The sequence below is a fragment of the Tachysurus fulvidraco genome, chromosome 16, assembly GCF_022655615.1.
Source record: "Tachysurus fulvidraco isolate hzauxx_2018 chromosome 16, HZAU_PFXX_2.0, whole genome shotgun sequence".
NCBI classification, from domain to species: domain Eukaryota; kingdom Metazoa; phylum Chordata; class Actinopteri; order Siluriformes; family Bagridae; genus Tachysurus; species Tachysurus fulvidraco.
Window position 1 is genome coordinate 14,312,557 of NC_062533.1, and position 21,537 is coordinate 14,334,093.

Sequence of the window (21,537 nt, forward strand, 5' to 3'; positions counted from 1 at the left end):
GTGTACAAAATACTTAGAAGTATGTAACTTCTAGGAACGTATTCCTGTCTTGTCTTTTTTGCACTAGTAGAAAGAAAGAAAGAAAGAAAGAAAGAAAGAAAGAAAGAAAGAAAGAAAGAAAGAAAGAAAGAAAGAAAGAAAGAAAAACGTTGACACCACGAACGCACGCTGAAATCACGTGAATTTATAAATGAATTGAACATCCGGGTCTTTCCGCTATCGCGTAGATACGCGCTACAGCCTGGGTGATGACGTCACGGGTGCAGGAATGGCGGCGCCGTCTGTCTGTGTGAGGGAGGGAGTCTGGAGAGCCTGAAAACTTTACTCCACAGCACAGCGCACCTTCTGCGGATTGAACACGCCGCATCGTTTCGGTCGCCGAGGACACGAAGACAGATTTAAAAAGGCACCGAGAGCTCCCACCGTGTCATAAAGTGAAGTACGGCCACGGATATAAGCTCGCTTAGCTTGCTAACTGAACACTTGTAACTTTACCTGCGTTAGCAACCAAGCTAACATTACAGCTTTAGCTGCACAAGTATAACGTTTGATTTGTTTTATCATTTCACACAGCAATCTGAGAGGAAACGAGGTAGCTTAGGGACACACTCGAGCCTTAGCTAGTCGCTTTATAGACGCTAGCAGTCTGGGATATTTATTGCTGTCTAGCCAGCTAAGCGTTAGCTTTGTCGCTAATAACTTAGCCTATATGCCACAATGGAGAGTTTAACGCTGAGCGACGTCGAGCAGAAATACTACTCGGATTTGTTTGTGTACTGCGACGTGGACAACACGAAAAAAGTGGCCTCCAACGGCAAGGTTCTGGAGCTGTTCCGGGCGGCCCAGCTCTCCAACGACGTGGTGCTGCAGGTAACTCAGCTATAGCGGTGTATCAGCAACGTCGCAATACACTCCGTTTGCGTGTATATCATCAGTCTAATAAGGTCTGTAGTATCAGACGGATTATTATTATCTTTTTAACTCTTAAAACACAACAGCTGGGTTGTCTCGCTGCTAGAGGGTGTGTTCCTTTGCTTGTTGGGTGCCATTACTTTTGAGCGCGACCTGTTAATAGAACGGGCGATATGGCGAGAATATCATATCGCTATGCTTAAACAGAACCCCTCGATACACAGTGCGTTTGACGATATTTAGTTTGCAGCAGTGCTGTTCGGCGATATTAGATATGAGCAGTGAAATCCAGTGTACAAATTAGAATGGAATTGGAAAATCTAGATTGTAAAAGTGGAATTTTTTTTTTTCTTCTATCCAGACCTTATATATTGTTCGGTGATGTCCCTCAATATCACTAATGCATTTATTTAAACTCTACATGATGTGAGGAGCTAGTAACTGTACCAAAGAGCACCGTCTCTATCCGATGCTTGCATTTTTTATGTATTAGAAGATACACATGAAATACACATTAACTCTGATTTTGGTTCCTGACTTTTCGGACACCCTAAATATTATACAGCGTAAGTCGGACTGTACATGTTACGTGAAATCTTTCAAATTGAACATAATTCTTTATTCTCGCTCTGTATTTTGAAAGCGAACAACGATGGAATATCATATATTATTTTGTGATGCACTTTCATATCACTTCTAGCACAACGTTGTACACTATATGGACATCTGACCATCATCCTGTTTAGACTCCTCTGGGAAAGGTTTGCAATAGATTTTGTAGTGTGGCTGTTGGGATTTCACACGAGTGGTAGTGAGATCAGTCACTGATGTTGGGTGAGGAACCCTGATGTTCCCTTCATCCCAAAGCTGCTCACTGGGGTTGAGGTCAGTCGTCTGTGCTGGACACTCGGTAATCCGTGTCTTTATGAAGCTCATAAAATTCACAGTATAGTTATGGTACTCAGGTGTCCACATTTTTGTATCATTTACTGTATCTCTATCACAAGTTGCACTATTGTGCTGGATTGTTTTCCTAATATTTGCAACCGTTTTCTTGTGTTGTAGTCGTGTAAGTCATTTTACTGTCACGTAATAATTTTATTGTTAATCTAAGTCTGAAAGGTAAAGCTGACTTGACCCGGCCTTATCAATTCTACATAGAAAACCAGATTGCAATATTTAGACTTGATTATACAAACTATGTAAACCTGCTATTATAAACAAGTTCCTTGGGCCAATACAGACGTACCTTGAGAACGATAGATGGAGCTGGATTCAGGCCTGAAATGCTGCTTGCAGTCTGATCCACTGACACTTGTCATAAGTACACAACTGACCAAAACAAGACAACCTTCACTGTCTTAAAGCACAGCTTCACAGCTCTAGTTTTTGAGTTCTCTGTCCAAGTCTAAGTTTTAGCATTGTCCCTGCTCGAACATGCCTAATTCAGCTAATCAGTTAATTAAAAGCTTATTTACGAGTTATAGTGGGTGTGTTAGTGCAGGGAGTATCACAAAATGTGTATTAAAAAAAGGGTGGTACACTATTAGCAGGGATGAGAATCGGTGTTAAAATGACCGAGTGCTCATTAGAGAATTTCCGTGCTTTTATACATTTCTTTTATTTTATACATTTGTTTGTCGTTGTCAAATCAGAACAGAGGCATGGGCTCACTGCACAGCTAGCTATATTTAATAAAGTAATAAAAAGTCATATTGAAGACTCTTAAAGCAACAGTTGTCCACTAGTTGTCCTTTCAGAAATATACATGATAAGGGACGTTAAATATGCAAAATAAGATAAAATCAATAACATCTCTTGCTTGTGCCTCTAAATGTTCATGGTTATTATGAGGATGTCAGTATTGAATCAGCTGAAATACAGACGATTCACCCTTGTTTATTTATTTATTTGAAATTGTCATACAGCGATTTGACATATCAATAGCACATTGTCATTTCGCACAACAATATCAGCTCTTGTTTGAACAAGCAAATGATCTCTCTAACCTCCATGAGCATATCACACATCACAAACCTTGCATACATAGATAAACAGATTAGAGTATCTGAGTGTAGATTTTATAAACTGTGTGAAGCAGTAAAGTCATTCAGGTCATTATAGTAAATTTCTTTTTTCACCAGGGATAAAATGGACAATGCAGATTAAAAAGCATGTTTTTGTTTCTTTCTAGTTTCAGCTCTTGACATACTTTTTAATCATTAGAGCTGTTTGTATATTTTATTATCTGTAATGTAAAATAAACTTTGTTTTAATATCTTGACTCATTGTTTTTGATATAGCATTTGCTTGGTGTTTAGATTTTTTTGAGCCACTGACCCTGTGGCCTGACTTGCACAGTTGCGAAACACTCCAAGCCAAAAACTCATTTTGTGATGAGTCAACAGACGAGGAGTTTCGCACCCTCATCATTTCAGCATTGAGGATCCAGTAGGCTGAGCAAGGACTCTTGCCAACATATGCAGAGGGGTGGGTCTGTCTGTGGTGCAGACCTTTTTGCTTTTGACCATCATGATCAGAGATGGGCAGAGTTACTTTTACACTCTTACTTTGTTGCAAAACTGACAGGAAAACCACATTCTCCTTTACTAAGTAACCTTACAGATCTGCTTAGTCATGGTCCATACTTTTGTTAATGTGTGAAGTATTCTGACAGCAGAATTTCTGACCTGTTCTTATTGTTTCAGATCACTGAACTGTGTGGCGCGACCCGTCTTGGCCACTTCGGGAGGAGTCAGTTCTACATTGCATTGAAGCTTATAGCAATAGCCCAGTCTGGACTGCCGCTTCGTGTCGAGAGCCTGAACAGTGGTAAGCAAAAAGCAGACTTGTCTTACATGTCATGTATATGGGGGTGGGGGGACGGATGATAGACGCCTCCCTCTTTATGGATGACTGTTTTATTTAGCACACATTAAAGCAACTAAATGACTAGGAATTATTTATCTCACAACAGAATAAACTCTAAACCACAGGATTCAATCTTTTATCAAAAATCCAAAAAGTCTTTGGCATTCTCCACTGCCAGCCTGAAAGCTCCTGTATTAGAGATCAGGAAATGACTGGGTTCATAGATGAAGTCTGAATAAAGACAGATAGGGGAAAAACAAGCAGGAAATAAGATCATCCCTTGTAGGCCTGAAGATCCTGTAAGAGTATAGAAAATGAGTCAACAGGAAATTGCAGTGAAAAGGGTTATAATGCAGAGAGACATTTTTAAAAAACATTTGTTCTACAGCACCAAAGTTCTTGCTAGTACTAAAATCCAGTTTTTTTTTTATTAAGGTATAATTTGTAATATTATTAATGTGCTACACATTGATTGACTTGTGTTTTAAGTTTTTTTTTTTTTTTTTAGCTCAGAGCTTAGTTCTGCAGGTTATTTCACAAATTAAATATGCCAGCCTGTTTGGGCAAATTTGGTTCCACACACAAAGCTATTGTAAGTCCTGCTGAGTTACTACCTCAAGACATGCTTTTGGACAGACCTGTTCTGTCTCAGTTTGGTTTGGAAGCTTGATGATTTGATAACTTTGTGTCTTCGTAGTTACATCTGGAGCAAACAATACTTAGGAACTATTTTCTGCAATAGTGCAAACAGAAAAATGGGACTATTTGGTCCGTCAGCAAAAACAAATAACGTTAGTTTATATAAAATATGTTTGTTTGGTTTTAATGTTCATTGTTAACAGCTCACAGCTTCATGGCTCAGGGTTTGAATGGCTCTGTACAGCACTTTGGCCAACAGCTGTTGTTTTTAAATGTGCTCTATAAATAAAGTTGACTTGATTTTCTGTCATGAAAAAGAATCATAGCTCACACTGATCTGCATTTCCATCTACACAGGCTAAACACTCACACTTGGCACCCTCTGCTTTAGCTGAGAAAATGACCCATTTATAAGACCTTGTAATTTTTTTTTATTTTTTTTTTATGAAAGAGCCAGTCATCTGTTTGGTAAAGCACTGAACCTTGACTGTTGTTGTTGCAAGCTTATCACTTAGCATGTTTTTTTTTTTTTTTTTGTAACCAAGTATGCGTCTGTGTTCGCCTTTGCAGTCAAAGACTTGCCCCTTCCTCGCTTTGTGGTGGGAAAGAATGAGCAGGAGGCCAGACACGCATCGGTATACCCAGACACAGAGAACCAGGGGCCGTATTCCAGCGTGATCCCCAGACCACCAGGTCGAGTCCCAACCAAAAAAGTGTCCACGCATGAAGTGATCCAACCCTGTGCTCCCCCTGTTGAACCCCAGGTCAGTGAACAACCTGCATCATCACTGCTTTTATATTCAAAGCAACAGCATGCGTTTTTTGGCCACAACAATCACAAAAAACCTCAGTGAAACACTGGAGGGACTTTATAATTCCAGCTCTGGTTTATAAATCAGTTTAAAGGTAGACATATTTAGCCTTTGAAGGATTCTCTCTAACTCAGCACATTATTTCACATTTATTTTGCTGCCTGAATTTACTGTAAATTTCAGTCAGTGATTTATTAGGTAATATGCTAGTTTGCATACAAATATGTACTTATATTTACTGTAATGTACTTTGTAATGATTTATAAGCCCCCATCTGCTGTCATTCCAAATAGGATGAGCTCCCCTTTGTGTCTGGTACCTCTCGAGCTTCTTCCTTCTATTTTTTTGTCACATCTGTTTTCTCTGGTTTGTTTATTAAGAATCTAAATCTGTGGCATTTCTGTAAAGCTTTTGTTGTCAGTGTCTGTTGATTTAAATGTGCTATACCTAGAAAAATAAAAAGACCTCCTCATAGCATCCATCTTGAATCGTAGCCCATAGTTTCATGTTCATCACCTCAGGTCTGAGGATGTGACTAATATTATGACGGGAATAGGCTTGTAATATAAGTCCCAGTTTGATTTGCGTATAATTTTATAAATGCAGGCAGCCAATAACATGAAACTGTAAAACGTTGATAGTTTTAATGTGAAAATGAATGTTCCATGTCTTCTGACCCCAGCCAGAAGCCACGTCTCCTGTAGTGTCCCCTCACCAGTCTCCGCCCACTTCACCTCCTGCCTGGAGGAAGCACAAGCGCCAACCAAGCGGAGGCACCGTGGACCGACAGGCCGCGGTGGCAGGAGCCGTTTGGCCACCATTCAGAGAAGCACAATCTGGTACATCATTAATTTTCATGAACAAATTAAATGTGCAGCTTAATAGAGTCCTTTTAGATTTTCACTTGACTCACCCTTGTAGAAAGTGCTAATCACGTGACCTGTCTTTCTGAAAGGGGAATATATATTTTATCAGAAGATGGCTGAGTCACTTCCTCTTGTGGATATGTAAACGCTAAACAGTATTGAAGAGTTGTCATTTCATAGGATGTTAAAGAAAGCAAAAACTGGTTCGAAATGCTGGTTATATTATGTGCCTCGGTACACTTCGCTTCTTTTATTTGTTTGCATAATCTGCATTTTATTTTCTGTGAATGAGCCTGCATTTGACACCGAGCAGCTTCTCCATTTGGAGAGTTTTCTGCCGGATGCATTTGAGGAAATAAAATTGCAAAACACTTTGTATGCATAGAGTATGAAAAGCCAGCCGATCTAATCAGCCACAGAGACATGTTGGTCAGGGATGTTCGTCTGGTAGCTGTCAGATTTATCTAATGTCCTCCAGAATTAATGGCACCCTTCATTAGATAATCAGCATAAAATTACATTATTGTTACAAATTAATAATTTGTTTTCTTCTAACTAAAATATAATGCAGACTCTAATGTTGTAAACAAATCCAGACAATTACTTAACCACTTTCTTGTTGTTTCTGACACGTGAAAAGTTATTCATTGTAATAACACTAATGTGACAGGTGTTTTTTGTTGACTTGCACAAAGCAGGTAAAGTTTATATAAAATGGATAAGCAGAAAAAAAAGCATATCATTAAGAACAATTAGGACCAATTATAAGGGGCAGTGGTGGCTCAAGTGGTTGAAGCTCTGGGTTTTTGATCTGAGGTCTGGGGTTCAAGCCCCGGCACTGCCAAACTGCCACTGTTGGGCCCTTGCTCTCCCTCCTCCAGGGGCGCTATACCATAGCTGTCTCTGTGCTCTGACCCCAATATATATATACATATTCTTTTATGAATAAAAGAATTCCACTGTGCTTTCATGTGCTTTACATGTGGCGATAATAAAGGCTTCCATGCCCCAATATTGTATAATAAGCATTCTGTGGGGCACCGAAATTTTAGTTCTGATTTTATTATCCACTTAAACCAAAGTGTTGGGTGTTCTAACTCCTGCTTTCTCAACCCCTTCCTTCTCTCAACACTTCACTAATAAAGGTCCAGTAGCAGGCGATGGGATGTGGTCTGCCCATTCTCCTCCTCCCGTTCAGGAAAACTGGGTCAGTTTCACAGACACACCTCCCTCCAGCACACTTCCAGCAATGCATCCCTCTTCTGCTCAGGTACTGCACCGTCCACTTCTCGCAACCTGTGGCCCATCTCAATAGCCTTTTTGTTTTCAAAGCTTGTTATGGATGCCGCTTATAAGGCTTCTGTATATAAAGCATTTTCTGTGATGGCATAAGCACAAGCCTGTTTTAATATTTGTCGAGCCCACACACAGTTTAACCCATTGACGATGCCTGCAGCAAACAAAGCAGGTATCCATGGGAGCCGAGAGAATGTTTACATTTGCAACAGTTTATATCATTGCCCTCGTCATTTGATTGGAACCTGCGGTTCTGCTATGTTTATTTCCCATTACCAAAACATTGGGGGTTCTGTATGTACCTTTGCAAATGTCATTTCTGCTGCTTGTTGCAATAACATTTGCAAAGTTTTTGTTTAGCAAGAGAGATCTGTCTTCTGAATTTCTTCATTTTTGCACCACGGCTTATGCGGGTAACACTTTACAAACGCCGCTCAGAATCTTTCCCATAAATAGTTCTCTGAAAGACATTGGGAATTTTTTTCCTGTAAAATGTTATGCGAAGTCTGTTTTTACAATTTGGAAAGACATCTTAAGAAAATATTTTGCATACTTCAGACTTGTTTATCCGTTGGCTGTGAATTTAGGTAACCTCATACACTGTCGGGCCAAAAGTATATGGACATCACACACACACAAACACACATACACGCAGTTCTCTAGGATGTATTAGTATAATTTCCCCTTGCTGATCCCAGGAGGCCCAAGCGTGTGCCAGAATGATAAACACTCGTCTGCTCATCCTCATCGAACACCTTTGGGATAAATTGGAATGCTGATGGCACTCCAGGCTTCTTCACCACATATCACAGCCTGAGCTCTCTAATACTGTTTGAATGATCACAAAGCTCCACAGCTGTACTCCAAAATCTTTTGGAAAGCCCAGGGTGGAGGTTGTTTTAACAGCAAAGAGAGGAATAAATCAGAAATGGGATGTTTGCTATATATACACACACACATTCTGTTTGAAGGTTGTCTTTTGTGTGTCTTCCTAACCACCTGTGCCGTCGTGTATTGTAGGAGAGCACAACAGTACGGACAGTGACATCTGCTGCTACTACAAACGAGATCCAAAGACAGGCCAGTGGTTATGACGACCCCTGGAAAATCACAGATGAGCAAAGACAGTATTACATTAATCAGTTTAAAACTATCCAACCTGATCTGACAGGTTTTATCCCTGGTGAGTCGGTCGAACATTTGACGCACCGATCACGTGTATATATACACACATACGCCTGGTTTTTCATACTGACGTGATTTTTATTTTTTTTTTACAGGCTCTGCCGCAAAGGAGTTTTTTACTAAGTCAAAGCTGCCTATTTTAGAGTTGTCTCACATTTGGTAAGCTGCTTTACTGAGATTAGTATGTTTGTGTTTGCCTTGGGTGACCTTGCTTAAGCTTGTTCAAAAACAAACAAGCACTTGCCAGTCGAAATATCGGGTATACCTGCACATTACTACTTTATTTTTTAGTACTTCTACTGTCGGTTTTGGATAATAATGAAGATATGCCATAGTTGTTTAACCTTGAGGTTAATTAAGGCCACAGGAGATTTTTATTAAACACTGTTAATGATATGATAATGATTAGAACTGTATCGGTCTCTCTTCAGTTTGTCCAGTACATGCTTGTGTTAATCCAAATATCCTTTTACATTAAAAAAAAAAAAACACATTTTACTGCAGCAGCTGATTGTGCTCTGGCTCTGGTTAAAATATACCTCTGAGCATAGGAGTGAAAATCTCCTTGGGTTAACTATCATTAGCTATAATTGCATAGTGTATATTGGGGAAAAATTAAAATTGGGTCACTGACCAAACCAAGGTTGAGAACCTGAAATATGGAGTTGTACAATGACCAAGAAATCAAAACTATTTGTTATAAGTCTTTAGTCTTAAAAGTGTTCCTGATGACACTCCAAATATCATCTCAGCCAGCTTCATGTGCGAGCTTCACCCGAGAGACTTTTTCCTTCCAAATTCCCAAACTAGGCCGAGCCCTGCTAAACCTGGTAGTGGTAGCTTAGCGGTTAAGGTGTTGGACTTCTGATCAGAAGGTCTTGAGTTTGAACCTCAGGAACTCCCGAGTTGCCCCTCCTGCACCTCTGAGCGAGTCCCGTAAGCCTCAATTGCTTAGCTCTATAAATTAGAGCGTCTGCCACATGCTGTAAAAGAAAACTCGTGAAAAGTACCTGAGATAAACACGGTAGTTAATAAACTAGAATGTACATTTCCTGAAGAAAATGTGAATGGTGCTTGCACGTGGCAAGTTCCCCTCATCGTGCTGAATGTTTTGATACATGACATGTCCATGTTGTGCTAACTTCTTGATTTCGTTTATTTTGGGTGGCGGGGCTAAACGTGACGTCAAGTGAATACCCGGTGGGGTGCCAATACTTTTGGGCAAAAGTTGCTACTGAAATAAAACTTTGTCCGGAGTAAGGTCCTAAAGGAACTGGTCGAGTTCGGTGTAAATCACTCAAAAACTTGCCGTGTTATAAACCTCCAAAATTTATAATGGAAGTGTATGGGGGGAAAAAGCCTTTTTTGAGCTTCCGTACCGGGAATTCTGTTCGCTTATAAAAGTCATAGCACATCTCTCCTCAATGAACCGGTCAATTTGACACCTGATTCATGGGTCTAGGACAAAAGCTGCGGGACAAGTTACGTGCTGAAGTTTTGTCCGGCACAATAACAAGAATGTTGCTTTGCAAGCACCATTAATAATAGTGCACATGAACATTCACATCAAGAATTATTTGTCTTAAAAAAAGTCAACTTTCGTAAGCTTTTAAAAGAATGCCTTAAAATCATAGAAAAATAACTCCAATGTGTCTAAACAAATACAGAAGGAACAACACAGTTCTTGTATTTATACCATTTTAGTGAAAATATAATTGTTTTTCTAAGAAGTTTATTTAACCGTTCCTTGCTGGAATCCTCATATTGTGGTCTAGTCACGCTACGTTTAAACGGTTTTAAGAGGAAGTCGGTTTTCTGGGGGAAACCAGACATTACAGACTCATGGTTTTTATGTTAAAAAATGGACTGTGTGTTAAGATGATATTTCGTCACCCTGCAGGGAGTTATCAGATTTCGATAAAGACGGTGCACTGACCCTGGACGAGTTCTGTGCAGCATTTCATCTTGTGGTTGCTAGAAAGAACGGTTATGACCTTCCAGAGAAGCTTCCAGAGAGCTTAATGCCAAAGCTTATTGACCTGGACGACTCAGCAGGTATGAAGCACAGGCGAGAAACCCAAGAAATGTGTAACTGGAGTAATAACGGAAGTAATATTTCAGAACATAGGATCAGTATGCAAAATGCAAAAGAAGTATTTGTTTGTTTGTTTATTTATTTTAGGAGTCCCAGATTCTGCACCTGAAGTGGGCTTCTCTGGTTCCCCAGTGGAGGTGACGCCTAATAAATCTCCTTCCATGCCTTCCTTAAACCAGAACTGGCCCGAGCTCAACCAGAGCAACGAGGTTTGGCCCGAGTTTCTTCATCAAAATCACAGCGTACAGATACTAAGCGTTTAATGCAGCTGTTCTATTTCTAAAGTTTTACAGACTAATAAAATGTACCTTGTATGTAAAAAAAAAAAAATAATAATAAAGTGGTGATGTGCACTTCTAAATCACCACATATTTATAATCACTAATAGACCTTTATGACTCTATCTCGAGAAAACGATGTTGCTGAGCCGAACTATCGGTCCTATAAACTCAGTGTGTGATGATCACGGAATGCTAACTTTAGACTTTAAGCTCCAAACGAGAACGTTTGGAGCTTTCTCTTTTTTTGGAGAACGTTCGAGAACGATTGAAAACTGCAGACAGCAACCATTTCTTGTCAGGTGGACGACAATTTATTTATTTAACATTTACATGTTATTTAAAAGTTAAATGATCTAGTCTTTGCTCAGTAGGCAGTTGATTTATTGTGTCGTGAGTGTGGAAGCTGTAGTATTACTGCAGGCTCACTGGTGCTGTTGTGTGTGTCAGTTGGACACGAGTCCAGCGTGCGTATCCTGCTGATATGTCTCTACGTCTCTGCTCTGTCTCTCCAGCAGTGGGAGACTTTTAGCGAACGCTCTTCAAGCTCACAAACTCTGACCCAATTTGATTCTAACATTGCACCAGCTGACCCTGTAAGTCAATCACTTAGTGCTCTTTCATGATTTAATGATTTTTATTTCATTAACCCTTCGGATTCTGTCTGGGGGGAAAAATTGCATGTTTTCATTGCTAATTCATCTGCCGCAGTGGCCAGTATAATTTTTGGTTTTGTGTATTTTTTGGGGTTTCGCTTGCTAAGCCTATGATTTATTGTTTAGTACAATATGTTCTCGTAAATCTGCCTAGGCGATGAAAATCACTGATGGAGCCTGGCGACAACTTTTTTGTTTGTTTGTTTTTTGTTTTTTTCCTCTCTCATCATTGCATATAGTTTTATTTATTGCAGCTGCATTGCTAGTGTTCAACTTTGTTACTGTAGGCATATAAGGTCTAAGCCCTCAGCTAGTGAAGCTTGAGAGAACCAGTTTGTACTTATTCTTTCTTTTAAAGTGCAGCTTTTTTTCCCCTCACTACCACGTCATTGTCAGAACAAAAATGTATTAATAAAAAGAAATTATCTTAATTGATCATTTGCAACACAATTTGAGATCTTTGTAGCGGTACATACAAACTTTGCCTAAAGATTTCCAGCCGCGCACACGGGTTTAAATAATTATGGCAACATTCACATTTGGGACAAGTTTTTATTTTATTGCTCTGAAACACTGCAGAAGAAAACCACGTTACATTTTGACTTGATAATCGATTAAACATCTGTTTATTCAGCAAATTCCTTTATGTGAAAATAAACCGACTGATAACTTCTCCGACTCAAAACCACACTTTAAAATATATATTTTTTATTCTTTTATTTTAAATTATAACATGATAAATATTGCCTAGCTCTACTCAATGAACGTTCTGTCAGTTCGGTTTGCTATACAGACAGTTTTTCAGTATTTACTTTCGCTGCACATTTGGGCTTGGGGTGTATAAGTGGCTGCTGTGTTGAGTAAAGTAAAGATACTTAACACTGCAGTAATGAATAACACGTGAATAATTTACAGGATACGGCTATCGTGCATCCTGTACCCATCCGTATGACACCTAGCAAGATACACATGCAGGAGATGGAGCTGAAGAGAACTGGAAGTGGTAAATATCATTTCTTTGTATGTATGAGAAACTTTGTGAAACTTTTCACAGGGTTAGGGTAGTAACAATGACCGTTTGTACAGGACTGTATCAGCAAGCAAACTTTTCTTCATTTCTAATGAGCAACCTTTTCATCGTTAATCATAATTATTGCTTTATTGCACAATTATTTCAAGTCAGTCAATTTAGTGGAAAAAATGCGGGATGGAGGATTTCCTGGCTTCCTGGCATAGCATGAAGGCTTATACAAATATTGCCTCACTTCTGGGACTAAATTTCATCCTCTCTGTCTAATGAGAGTGTCTGTGTTTATAAGGAGTACCTCGTCTTACATTTCAGGACATTTGTGCTCTGAGCAACAGAAATTAGGGCTGGAAATTTCAAGGGGGCAAAAAGTAACTCCCAAATGCTGACCATGTCAATTTTTATTAAGCTTAACACATATATATTTAATGATGTTGAAAATTTGAATGGTTATTAAACAATAAACGATTTTAATTCTTATAACAGTACTTAATGAAACGAAGCTTCATTGCAACCAGGAACCATGATGATATTTTAGTGTTAAAGGGATCTAATGTAAGTCATGTAATTTAGCAGTGTCTCAATCATCTTAAGACCTCTGAAAATCCTGTGACAATGAAAAGAGTGAGAAGCTCAGTGCGCAGAAATGACTTGCATTTTACTTGACAGATCTTCTGAGGTCATCAATCTACAGTCACTTAGCGGTAATATATCCAGTAGGGATATTCTGAAAATGAAGAACGGAAGGAAGTGCAAGCACTTTTTTTAATTAGGAAATGTGACAGCCGGCAGGGTCCGTTGAACGTTGGCTCACGACCTGCCCAGGAGCCACACCTCCTCCATCCAGTCTTGGCATGAAGTGCTTTGACTCAGTTGATGTCAATCTGGGTGTTGTTTTTTTTACACAAGGTCACTTCGTGTTTTCTGTGATCAGATAGCTATCCGATCGTAAAAAGACCAGGTCTAAATGCCCTCCGAAACGTTTTCGAGACAGATATAAATCCAACCACTTCAGGAGGTGGTCTGGGACGCATTTCAGATGAAACTGGACAGGTGTAAATGAATGTGGTTGTTCAAGCCACATACGTCAGCGCTATACTCCTCCCAAACGGAAGTATGTCACTCGCAGGTGACTCACGAGTCGTGCATCACGCCAGAAACAAATAACATGGACGACACACAGGCATGCATTCCTCTATGGAGCGATGAATGTCAAACACAAGCTTTGTAAAACATATAGAAACAAGCATATTTAAGTATACCAAAGCATGTTCTATTTCAATTACCTCAGAAATGAGGTAAAATATATTTGCATTTTGGGCGGGAGTAGAAAGATCGGATCGATCTCTGATTCGCCGAGAAGCATTTATGTGGCCTAATGTAGATGGAACAGTTTTTTAACAAATCAGGTAGCTATCGGATCAGAGAAAACGCATGAAGTGACCAGGTGTATAAAGGCCCTCTGTCTTTTAGTCAGATGTATACACTACTGTCCACGATCGCAGAAACATGCACAATCCAGACAAATGACAAACATTCTTGTCTGTCTTGATTCTACAGACCACACACATCCAACAAGTCCTCTAATCGCTAAACCTTCCGAACTCTCGGAGGACAAAAAGCTAGCAGCAATTAAATTCCCTGGTAGTGCTGTAGGTAAGTTATTTAACATGATCGTCAGGTTGGCTTTGTTTTAGGAGTGTAGACAAAACCTAAATGTTTTGTTTTTTTTTTTCTTTTTTTTTTTTCTTTTTTGTCATGCAGGTGATGGCTATAGCAGCTCTGATTCATTTACATCTGATCAGGAACCCATTTCAAGTGCTGCAACCAGACAGAGGTAACACACACACACGATTTCAACCTATGATTCTGTGTGTGGGTGTGTTTGTTTGTTTGTAAAGCACAACCCTGTGAATTTTGAACACTGTGTTTGTTGCAGGTCTCACTCTGGAACTTCTCCCGAAGGTCTGAAAGCTGTGGCTCCGCCCCCTCCCCCTCCCCGCCCTCATGCTTCACACTCACGATCTTCCTCTCTAGACATGAACAGGAACTTTGCCACCGTCACCGCAGGTACACATCACACTCATATGATGTTTTTACCGAGGTCAGCCAGATCGTCGGTGTTCATAACAAATATTAAAATAAATATTGCATTTCTGCAGGGGCTCAGCAGCAGGCAGGAGCGGTGGCCTTTCCTCCTGCCGTGCCTCCTCGGCCACTGGCTACACAGGTACACGTCATAACAGTCAGTGCTCGTTCCTGTACAGCCCATTACAAATTCTAATAAAATCTAAGCTGTATTTTAAATGTGGTAATGATAATATTTGACTGGTATGATAAATCATTGACACCGTGATGGGTTTCTTAACATAAGTTCAGTCTTAACTAGAGTGTTTACTGGTTTATATTTACATGACGTTTGCTGAAATGTAGACTGGTTGTGAACAGTGGGAAGGAGCATCAACGCTCATGATGATGATTTTTGCTGTTATCATTCTGCCATATAGGTAATATAGGTTAAACGTATTAATGTTTTTACTAAGGCGTCAGTGCCGCACGGCCACCGTTCAGTAGATGGAGATGGTCTTCCAGCACATTCCAGTACTTCACCACAGCAGATTCCTGAACAGCCTAATTTTGCAGACTTCAGCCAGTTTCAGGCGTTTGCTGTGGAGCAACCTGCAGACGAAGGGGACAAACAGCAGGACAGTGGACAGGTGGGGACACCGAGGAACTGGATGCTCATCTAATGAGGGGGGAAACTAGATTCAGGCTTTTTCACCTTGTTGTAACAGACAAGATTAAAACTTTAAGCAGATAAACTATCTAGTGCTGCAGGAAATCCAGATTACCGGGTTTGTACAGAGCAGTCATGAAAAGCCGGCTGTGTGATATTCTCCAGTTTGGGTTACATTGCTGGATTGGGCTGTGCATGTATGCCTAGTGAGTGTGTCACAGTGTATAAAGGAGGAAACAAAGTGCAGAAGTGTATAATTTCTCTTATAATGCACCATCTTCCCATTGCTACACATTTTTGGTAATTAAAGTACACCACAGTGCACTTTTACCTTAGACTTTCTAAACGTTTCCGTCCCAGCCAAACCTCGTCTTTTTCAGGAGTCCACAATTTGCACACTCTTGTGTCTTCACCATTATCAGCAATTATCTAAATTCAAGCAGATTCGCCAATAAAATATGTGCAGTTATTAGAGAATGTGTTGCACTTGGAGTTAAATCAGTTCTTGTAACAGCACAGTTTGGTGACTTCTTTTATTTAGCCTTGGCTAGCAGTGCATTTCCTCAGCTTGACTTTATTTCATTGGTTCGTCCATCGTTTAATTTACATATGTGATGATCGTATGTAAGATTAGTATGGCTTTGTACAATTCCTACAAAGTAGTTTATGAAAATAAACCTTACCTGTCCACTGACAATAACAGGACTGTTGTGTGCCTGAATTTCCTGCTCTTGTGTTCAGGTGGAGAAATGTGCAGACACTGCTGCAGCTTTGAGATCAGCGAAGAATGAAACTCAGTCAGAGGAACGACCTGCGGCCACCGTAAACTCTGTACGTTTCTCTCACACAGAGTCAGAAATATCATGAATTGATGTTGGCATGACATGGTATAATGCCAGTTATACTCACACAGTATTGGCAGGTTATGGATGTGTGCATCTAATAGATGTAGTAATTCTTAGGGGTGGCACGGTTCATAAAACCTACAGTTCAGTTCATATCACGGTTTTAGGGTCACGGTTTTTGGTTCTGTACGGTGCTTGTTGTTATTTTTTTCTTTTAATCATCAACACTCCAGAAATTTCCTTCAGCATTTGATATATAGCTTATTAGCTTAATTATCCACAATTTAGGATATAGTATTAACATTTTTGTAACGTAATCATGCACTAACTGAATTTGACTTGACTTTAAGCACATTACTGGGACCGTCTCTGAGTAAAAGCTAGGTGAGATTTTGATAGAGCAAGAGAGAAGACATTGATGATGACATGCTTTCTGTTTATTTGGTTAAAAAAAAGGAGAACGTGCATCATCTCTACAGGAACTTGTGCCTTTTTAGCACACACAGACTGAAATTAACTTGCATTTATCAAACTTCAGTGTAGGTCATAAAAAAAAATTAAAGAAAAAGAGAGGAACTCTTACAAGCTCTGTCTTTTAAACAAGTCAAAATATTTTAAACATAAATATATAATATAATGTAATGATATAATGAGGCTATAACAATAGCAAAGGCCATAATCATAAAGTAAAGCATAAGTTTAACATCTTAAAACAACTGTCATATTAGAAGAGTATCCATTAGCATATTTTATGCATTTTGCACAATGCTTGCACACAGTTGCAGTTCTATCTACTGTTTTATTTCCGTTGTCATCGTAAGTAACATGAAATCCAAAATGTTCCCACACACCGAATTTCAACGACGCGGGCGCATCCGCCAACACCGGGCAGCCTTCATTATCTCCTCCACATGCCATTTCTGCAGCACTCCTTACTCAACTTTTACTGTCTATATGTATGTTCGTGCGAAACTGAGTCTGAGGCGAAACTGAGCACGGGGCTACATTCTGCATGCATCGAACGCACCAAACCGTTCGGGTGTTTTTATTTTTTATTTTTAGTAATTCTGTATTGCTCCTGAACACTCGTATGTTCTCATAGGCCAAAGGATCTACTCCACTGGCACCTCCTCCCAAACCTGTCCGGCGAAGGCTGAAGTCAGAAGATGAGCTCAGACCCGAAATAGACGAGCACCCGCAGAAGTCCAACATCGTTGCCACTGTTCTCGCCACGCAGCCTTCTATACCACGGTACACACATTTGTGTCAACGAGTTTTTTTTACATAATCTTTGTGTTTTCTGTTTATTAATCTTTTCTGTTACATGTAGATCTGCTGGGAAGGATAAAAAGTCAATCCAAGCTTCCATTAGAAGAAATAAAGAGACGAATACGGTTCTGGCTAGACTCAACAGTGAATTACAGCAACAGTTAAAGGTGAGTGTTATGCTGCAAGTTGTCCTCCAGGTAGCGTGGGATTCAGAAATGTACAGTCAAATGTTTGCCTCGAGCTATAAGACACCACCTAAATTGGGACTTAAGGCACAGAGAACGATAGAATTGGGAGTATTAATATATACATGTTTGGTCTGTATTTCATTTAAGCAACCGATCTATCTGCATGAGGATTGATTAATGCAAAAGGGTTTGCCCCCTTCCTGATTTTATTTTTGCACGTTTTCACACTTTAATGTTTCAGATCATCAGACAAATTTTGGATATTACCCACATGGCCCTGTGTGAAAGTGTTGCCCCCCCCTTAAAACATAACTGTGGTTTATCACACCTGAGTTAAATTTAGCCACACCCAGGCCTGATTACTGCCACACCTGTTCACATTCAAGTTATAACTTAAATAAGACCTGACCAAAGTAGACCAAAAGATCCTCACAGGCTACACATCATGCCGAGATCCAAAGAAATTCAGGAACAAATGAGAGAGAAAGTGATTGAGATCTGTCAGTCTGGAAAAGGTTATAAAGCTGTTTCTAAAGCTTTGGGACTCCAGTGAAACACAGTGAGAGCCATTATCCACAAATGGTGAAAACAAGGAACAGAGGTGGCCTGAATGGCAGAGTTCCAAGACAAAAACAGCTGCTGAGCAAAAAGAATATAGTCTTGCCTCAGATTTGCCAGAAAACATTTTGATAATCCTCAAGACTTTTCGGAAAATACTCTGTGGACTGACAAGACAAAAATTGAACTTTTTGGAAGGTGTGTGTCCCATTACATCTGGTGTAAAGGTAACACCGCATTTCAGACAAAGAACATCATACCAACAGTAAAATATGGTGGTGGTGTGATGGTGGTGTTATTATGTGACATTTGCTGAAATGTAGTCTGATTGTGAACAGTGGGAAGGAGCATCACCGCTCATGATGATTATTTTTGCTGTTATCATTCTGCCATGTATCATTAATGGTAGTGTGATGGACTGGGGCTGTTTTGCTGCCTCAGGACCTGGAAGACTTGCTGTGATTAATGGAACCATGAATTCTGCTGTCTACCAAAAAATGCTGAAGGACAATGATGGCTCTGTTCGTGACCTCAAATTGAAGAGAACTTGGGTTCTGCAGCAGGACAATGATCCAAAACACACCAGCAAGTCCACCTCTGAGTGGCTGAAGAAAAACAATATGAAGACTTTATAGTGGCCTAGTCAAAGTCCTGACCTGAATCCTATTGAGATGATGTGGCATGACCTTAAAAAGTCCGTTCGTGCTCGAAAACCCTCCAATGTGGCTGAATTACAACAGTTAGGTTTAGGGCCAAACACTTTTTCACACAGGGCCGTTTGGGTTTTGTTTTCCCTTAATAATAAAAGCCTTCATTTAAAAACAGCATGTTGTGTTTACTTGTTATCTTTGACAAACGTGCAAAAAAAAAATCAGGAAGGGAGCAAACAACTTTTTTTTTTTATACCTTTTTCACTTTCTCACCACAGCTTCACAGTTTTGATTTTCATTTAATTTTTTTCTCTTTTGTAGGACTTGCTGGAGGAGAGAATATCGTTGGAAGTTCAACTGGAGCAGCTGAGACCTTTTTCCCATTTGTAAGCATGTGAAGAAAGAGCCGCGAAGAGCGACGGTAAAGGTTCTACAGATCCTCCGCGAGGACGCTCATGTCAGCCCTCTTCCTGCTCCTCATCTGGCTACGTGAGGAAAGACTTTGCTGCTTCCTCCATAATGCTCTCACACCCCATCCTGCTCTGATAGAGAGGCTGTCCTCACAGCGAGGAGTAGGAATATATAACATTTTGGCACTTTGACGAAACAGAGTGCGAGTTAAATCTAACTGTCCATCCTCTGCTTATGCAGCACACGGTTAGCACTGTTACTATGGGGCGTATATGCTCCTGAATCTCACAGAGGATGATGGAGATGATTGTCCAGCAGATCTGGCCTGATAATCATGTGTGCAGGGGAGGACAGATTTTCTTGTGGGAGGTCATGCTCTGTTTCAGAAGTACGCTCACGAATGACTGCTAGACACTCGTTCATGTTTCTTCTAAACTCCCTAAAATAACATTGGACAACACGTGTGTGCGTGTGTGTGTGTGTGTGTGTGTGTGAGAGAGAGAGAGTGTGAGTGAGTGATGGTTAAAAATATATTGCATAATACTAGAGTTTCTCAGCTCTCGTCCTGAAGGTCATTGGTCTGCACATCCATCTCACTTGATCGGCGCATGATGATGAGAAGAAGAAGGAGGAGCACAGGGTGAAATGACACCCAGGAGTAGAGTTGAGAAACACAGGCATAATGCATCAAAGATCACTCTTCTTTTAACATCTGTGGTATAACAATGTTTTTTCTACCTTGTACAGTCATTGGCCCTGTATAACAGATCTTTTCTTTCTTGAATCCCACACTCATCAGTGCATTTCCTGTAAGGCACAGACCCTGAGTGAGTCATGTTTCAGCATCGTGTTTTCATGTTCCACCAATTTAAAAAAATAAGACCTGAAACTGCACTTACTTCCCCTTGGCTTTCCTTTCTGTTTGTTCGTATTTTACCTTGTATCAATTTTTTGCATGTTGTTCCTGATCTTAAAATCGAACCACTTGATTTGTATGTCTATTATCTTAACTAGTACTAGAGTTTTACAATCTTACTCAAAATTAATGTCTTAAGTTTTGGTTGGTTAGTTTATTTGTTTTCCATTTTCTGTCCACAAAGCCTTACTCCTTTCATTCATTTTTTTTTTTTTTTTTTTTTACATTATTGCCCCCCCACCCCTGTTGAATCAAGGTGAGCCTTTTTTCCCCTGCTGTTCAGGTCGATGTACTGTATAAGGGGTTTGTTGTATATTGTATGATACACACCTTTTGGTCGCATATGTAAATTTGCATTAATTGCTGACTAATAGCAAATATTCTATTTAATTGCTTATATTATGGCTGTGGGATCATAGATGTTTAACTGCATGGATGTATCTCTGCAGAATGAACTAGCAGCTGTGTGATTTTTACACAAAATAAAAATGGCACAATATTTTAATAACTTTTTCTTTTGTCATGAATTTCGAATCTGTTCAGTTTTGTCGCACTTATATTTAGCAGTGTTGGATTTATGATAGCTTGTTGCACATAGAAGTTAAACTGCACATGCATTTATAATGTGCATAGCTTATCTAAAGTTCAGCATAATAGTGTGTGTGTGTGTATAAGGTGACAAATGGCCTGTATGTCATGGTTCTATACAAAATAGACCTTAATATAAACATTTGCAAATGTATTGAATAAATGTTCACCCTCAAATGTATACAACTCCTCATTGTTTGCAGCATAATGTTTACACATTAATCATTAGCAAATTTTGTGGGTTTATTATAAATCCTCTTTCACCCCCTAGTGGAATGAAAAGGAACTTCACATTGTGGTCCACAAGATGATTTGTTGGGCTGGATTAGAACCCATGTCCATGGTCTGTATATTTGATATCTGTGCATTATGACCTGTTGCTTTTAATAAATTCCAGAAAACCGCACACTATATCTATTAATTTTATTATTGTAGTTCCTTCTAGCCCAAAACCTTCATTGTTTATCTCTGAACCTTCAGTATTTGATTGCATTACAGCATAAGCCCTTATCCAGAGTGACTTGCTTTCATCTCCTTTATACAGCAATTGAGGTTAAAGGGCCTTGCTTAGGGGCCCTTAAACACCGAGCTACCACTTCCCCATGCCACCAAAACCAAGGTTATGGCATGTTTAACCTGTTCATCATTTATTCATTTACATTTAAAGCAAAACAAAGTCAGGTACATTTGTACATTTTATCTTTTTCTCAGTGTATGGTTGGTTATCACAGCGAAATT

The 21,537-nt window shown here is 39.6% G+C and overlaps 1 protein-coding gene across 7 annotated transcripts; it reads left to right on the forward strand.

The window, feature by feature from the left end:
• Positions 1–219: 219 nt before the first annotated feature.
• On the forward strand, positions 220–20,719 carry reps1 (RALBP1 associated Eps domain containing 1). Of its 7 annotated transcripts, none has more exons than XM_047801502.1 (20): positions 221–870; positions 3,621–3,744; positions 4,993–5,186; positions 5,917–6,073; positions 7,246–7,370; positions 8,417–8,579; positions 8,677–8,740; positions 10,482–10,636; positions 10,764–10,885; positions 11,473–11,550; positions 12,526–12,613; positions 14,198–14,293; positions 14,402–14,474; positions 14,577–14,707; positions 14,800–14,867; positions 15,181–15,354; positions 16,116–16,205; positions 17,322–17,470; positions 17,550–17,655; positions 19,206–20,719. In XM_047801502.1, exons 1-20 carry the CDS (start codon positions 718–720, stop codon positions 19,272–19,274), a joined length of 2,379 nt encoding a protein of 792 aa, XP_047657458.1. In that variant the 5' UTR covers positions 221–717; the 3' UTR covers positions 19,275–20,719. The 7 variants fall into 7 exon arrangements, with proteins under 7 accessions (XP_047657462.1, XP_047657458.1, XP_047657459.1 ...); XM_047801503.1 differs by having other exon boundaries at positions 7,246–7,307; positions 11,470–11,550; XM_027155358.2 differs by having other exon boundaries at positions 222–870; positions 11,470–11,550.
• The last annotated feature ends 818 nt before the right edge of the window (positions 20,720–21,537 follow it).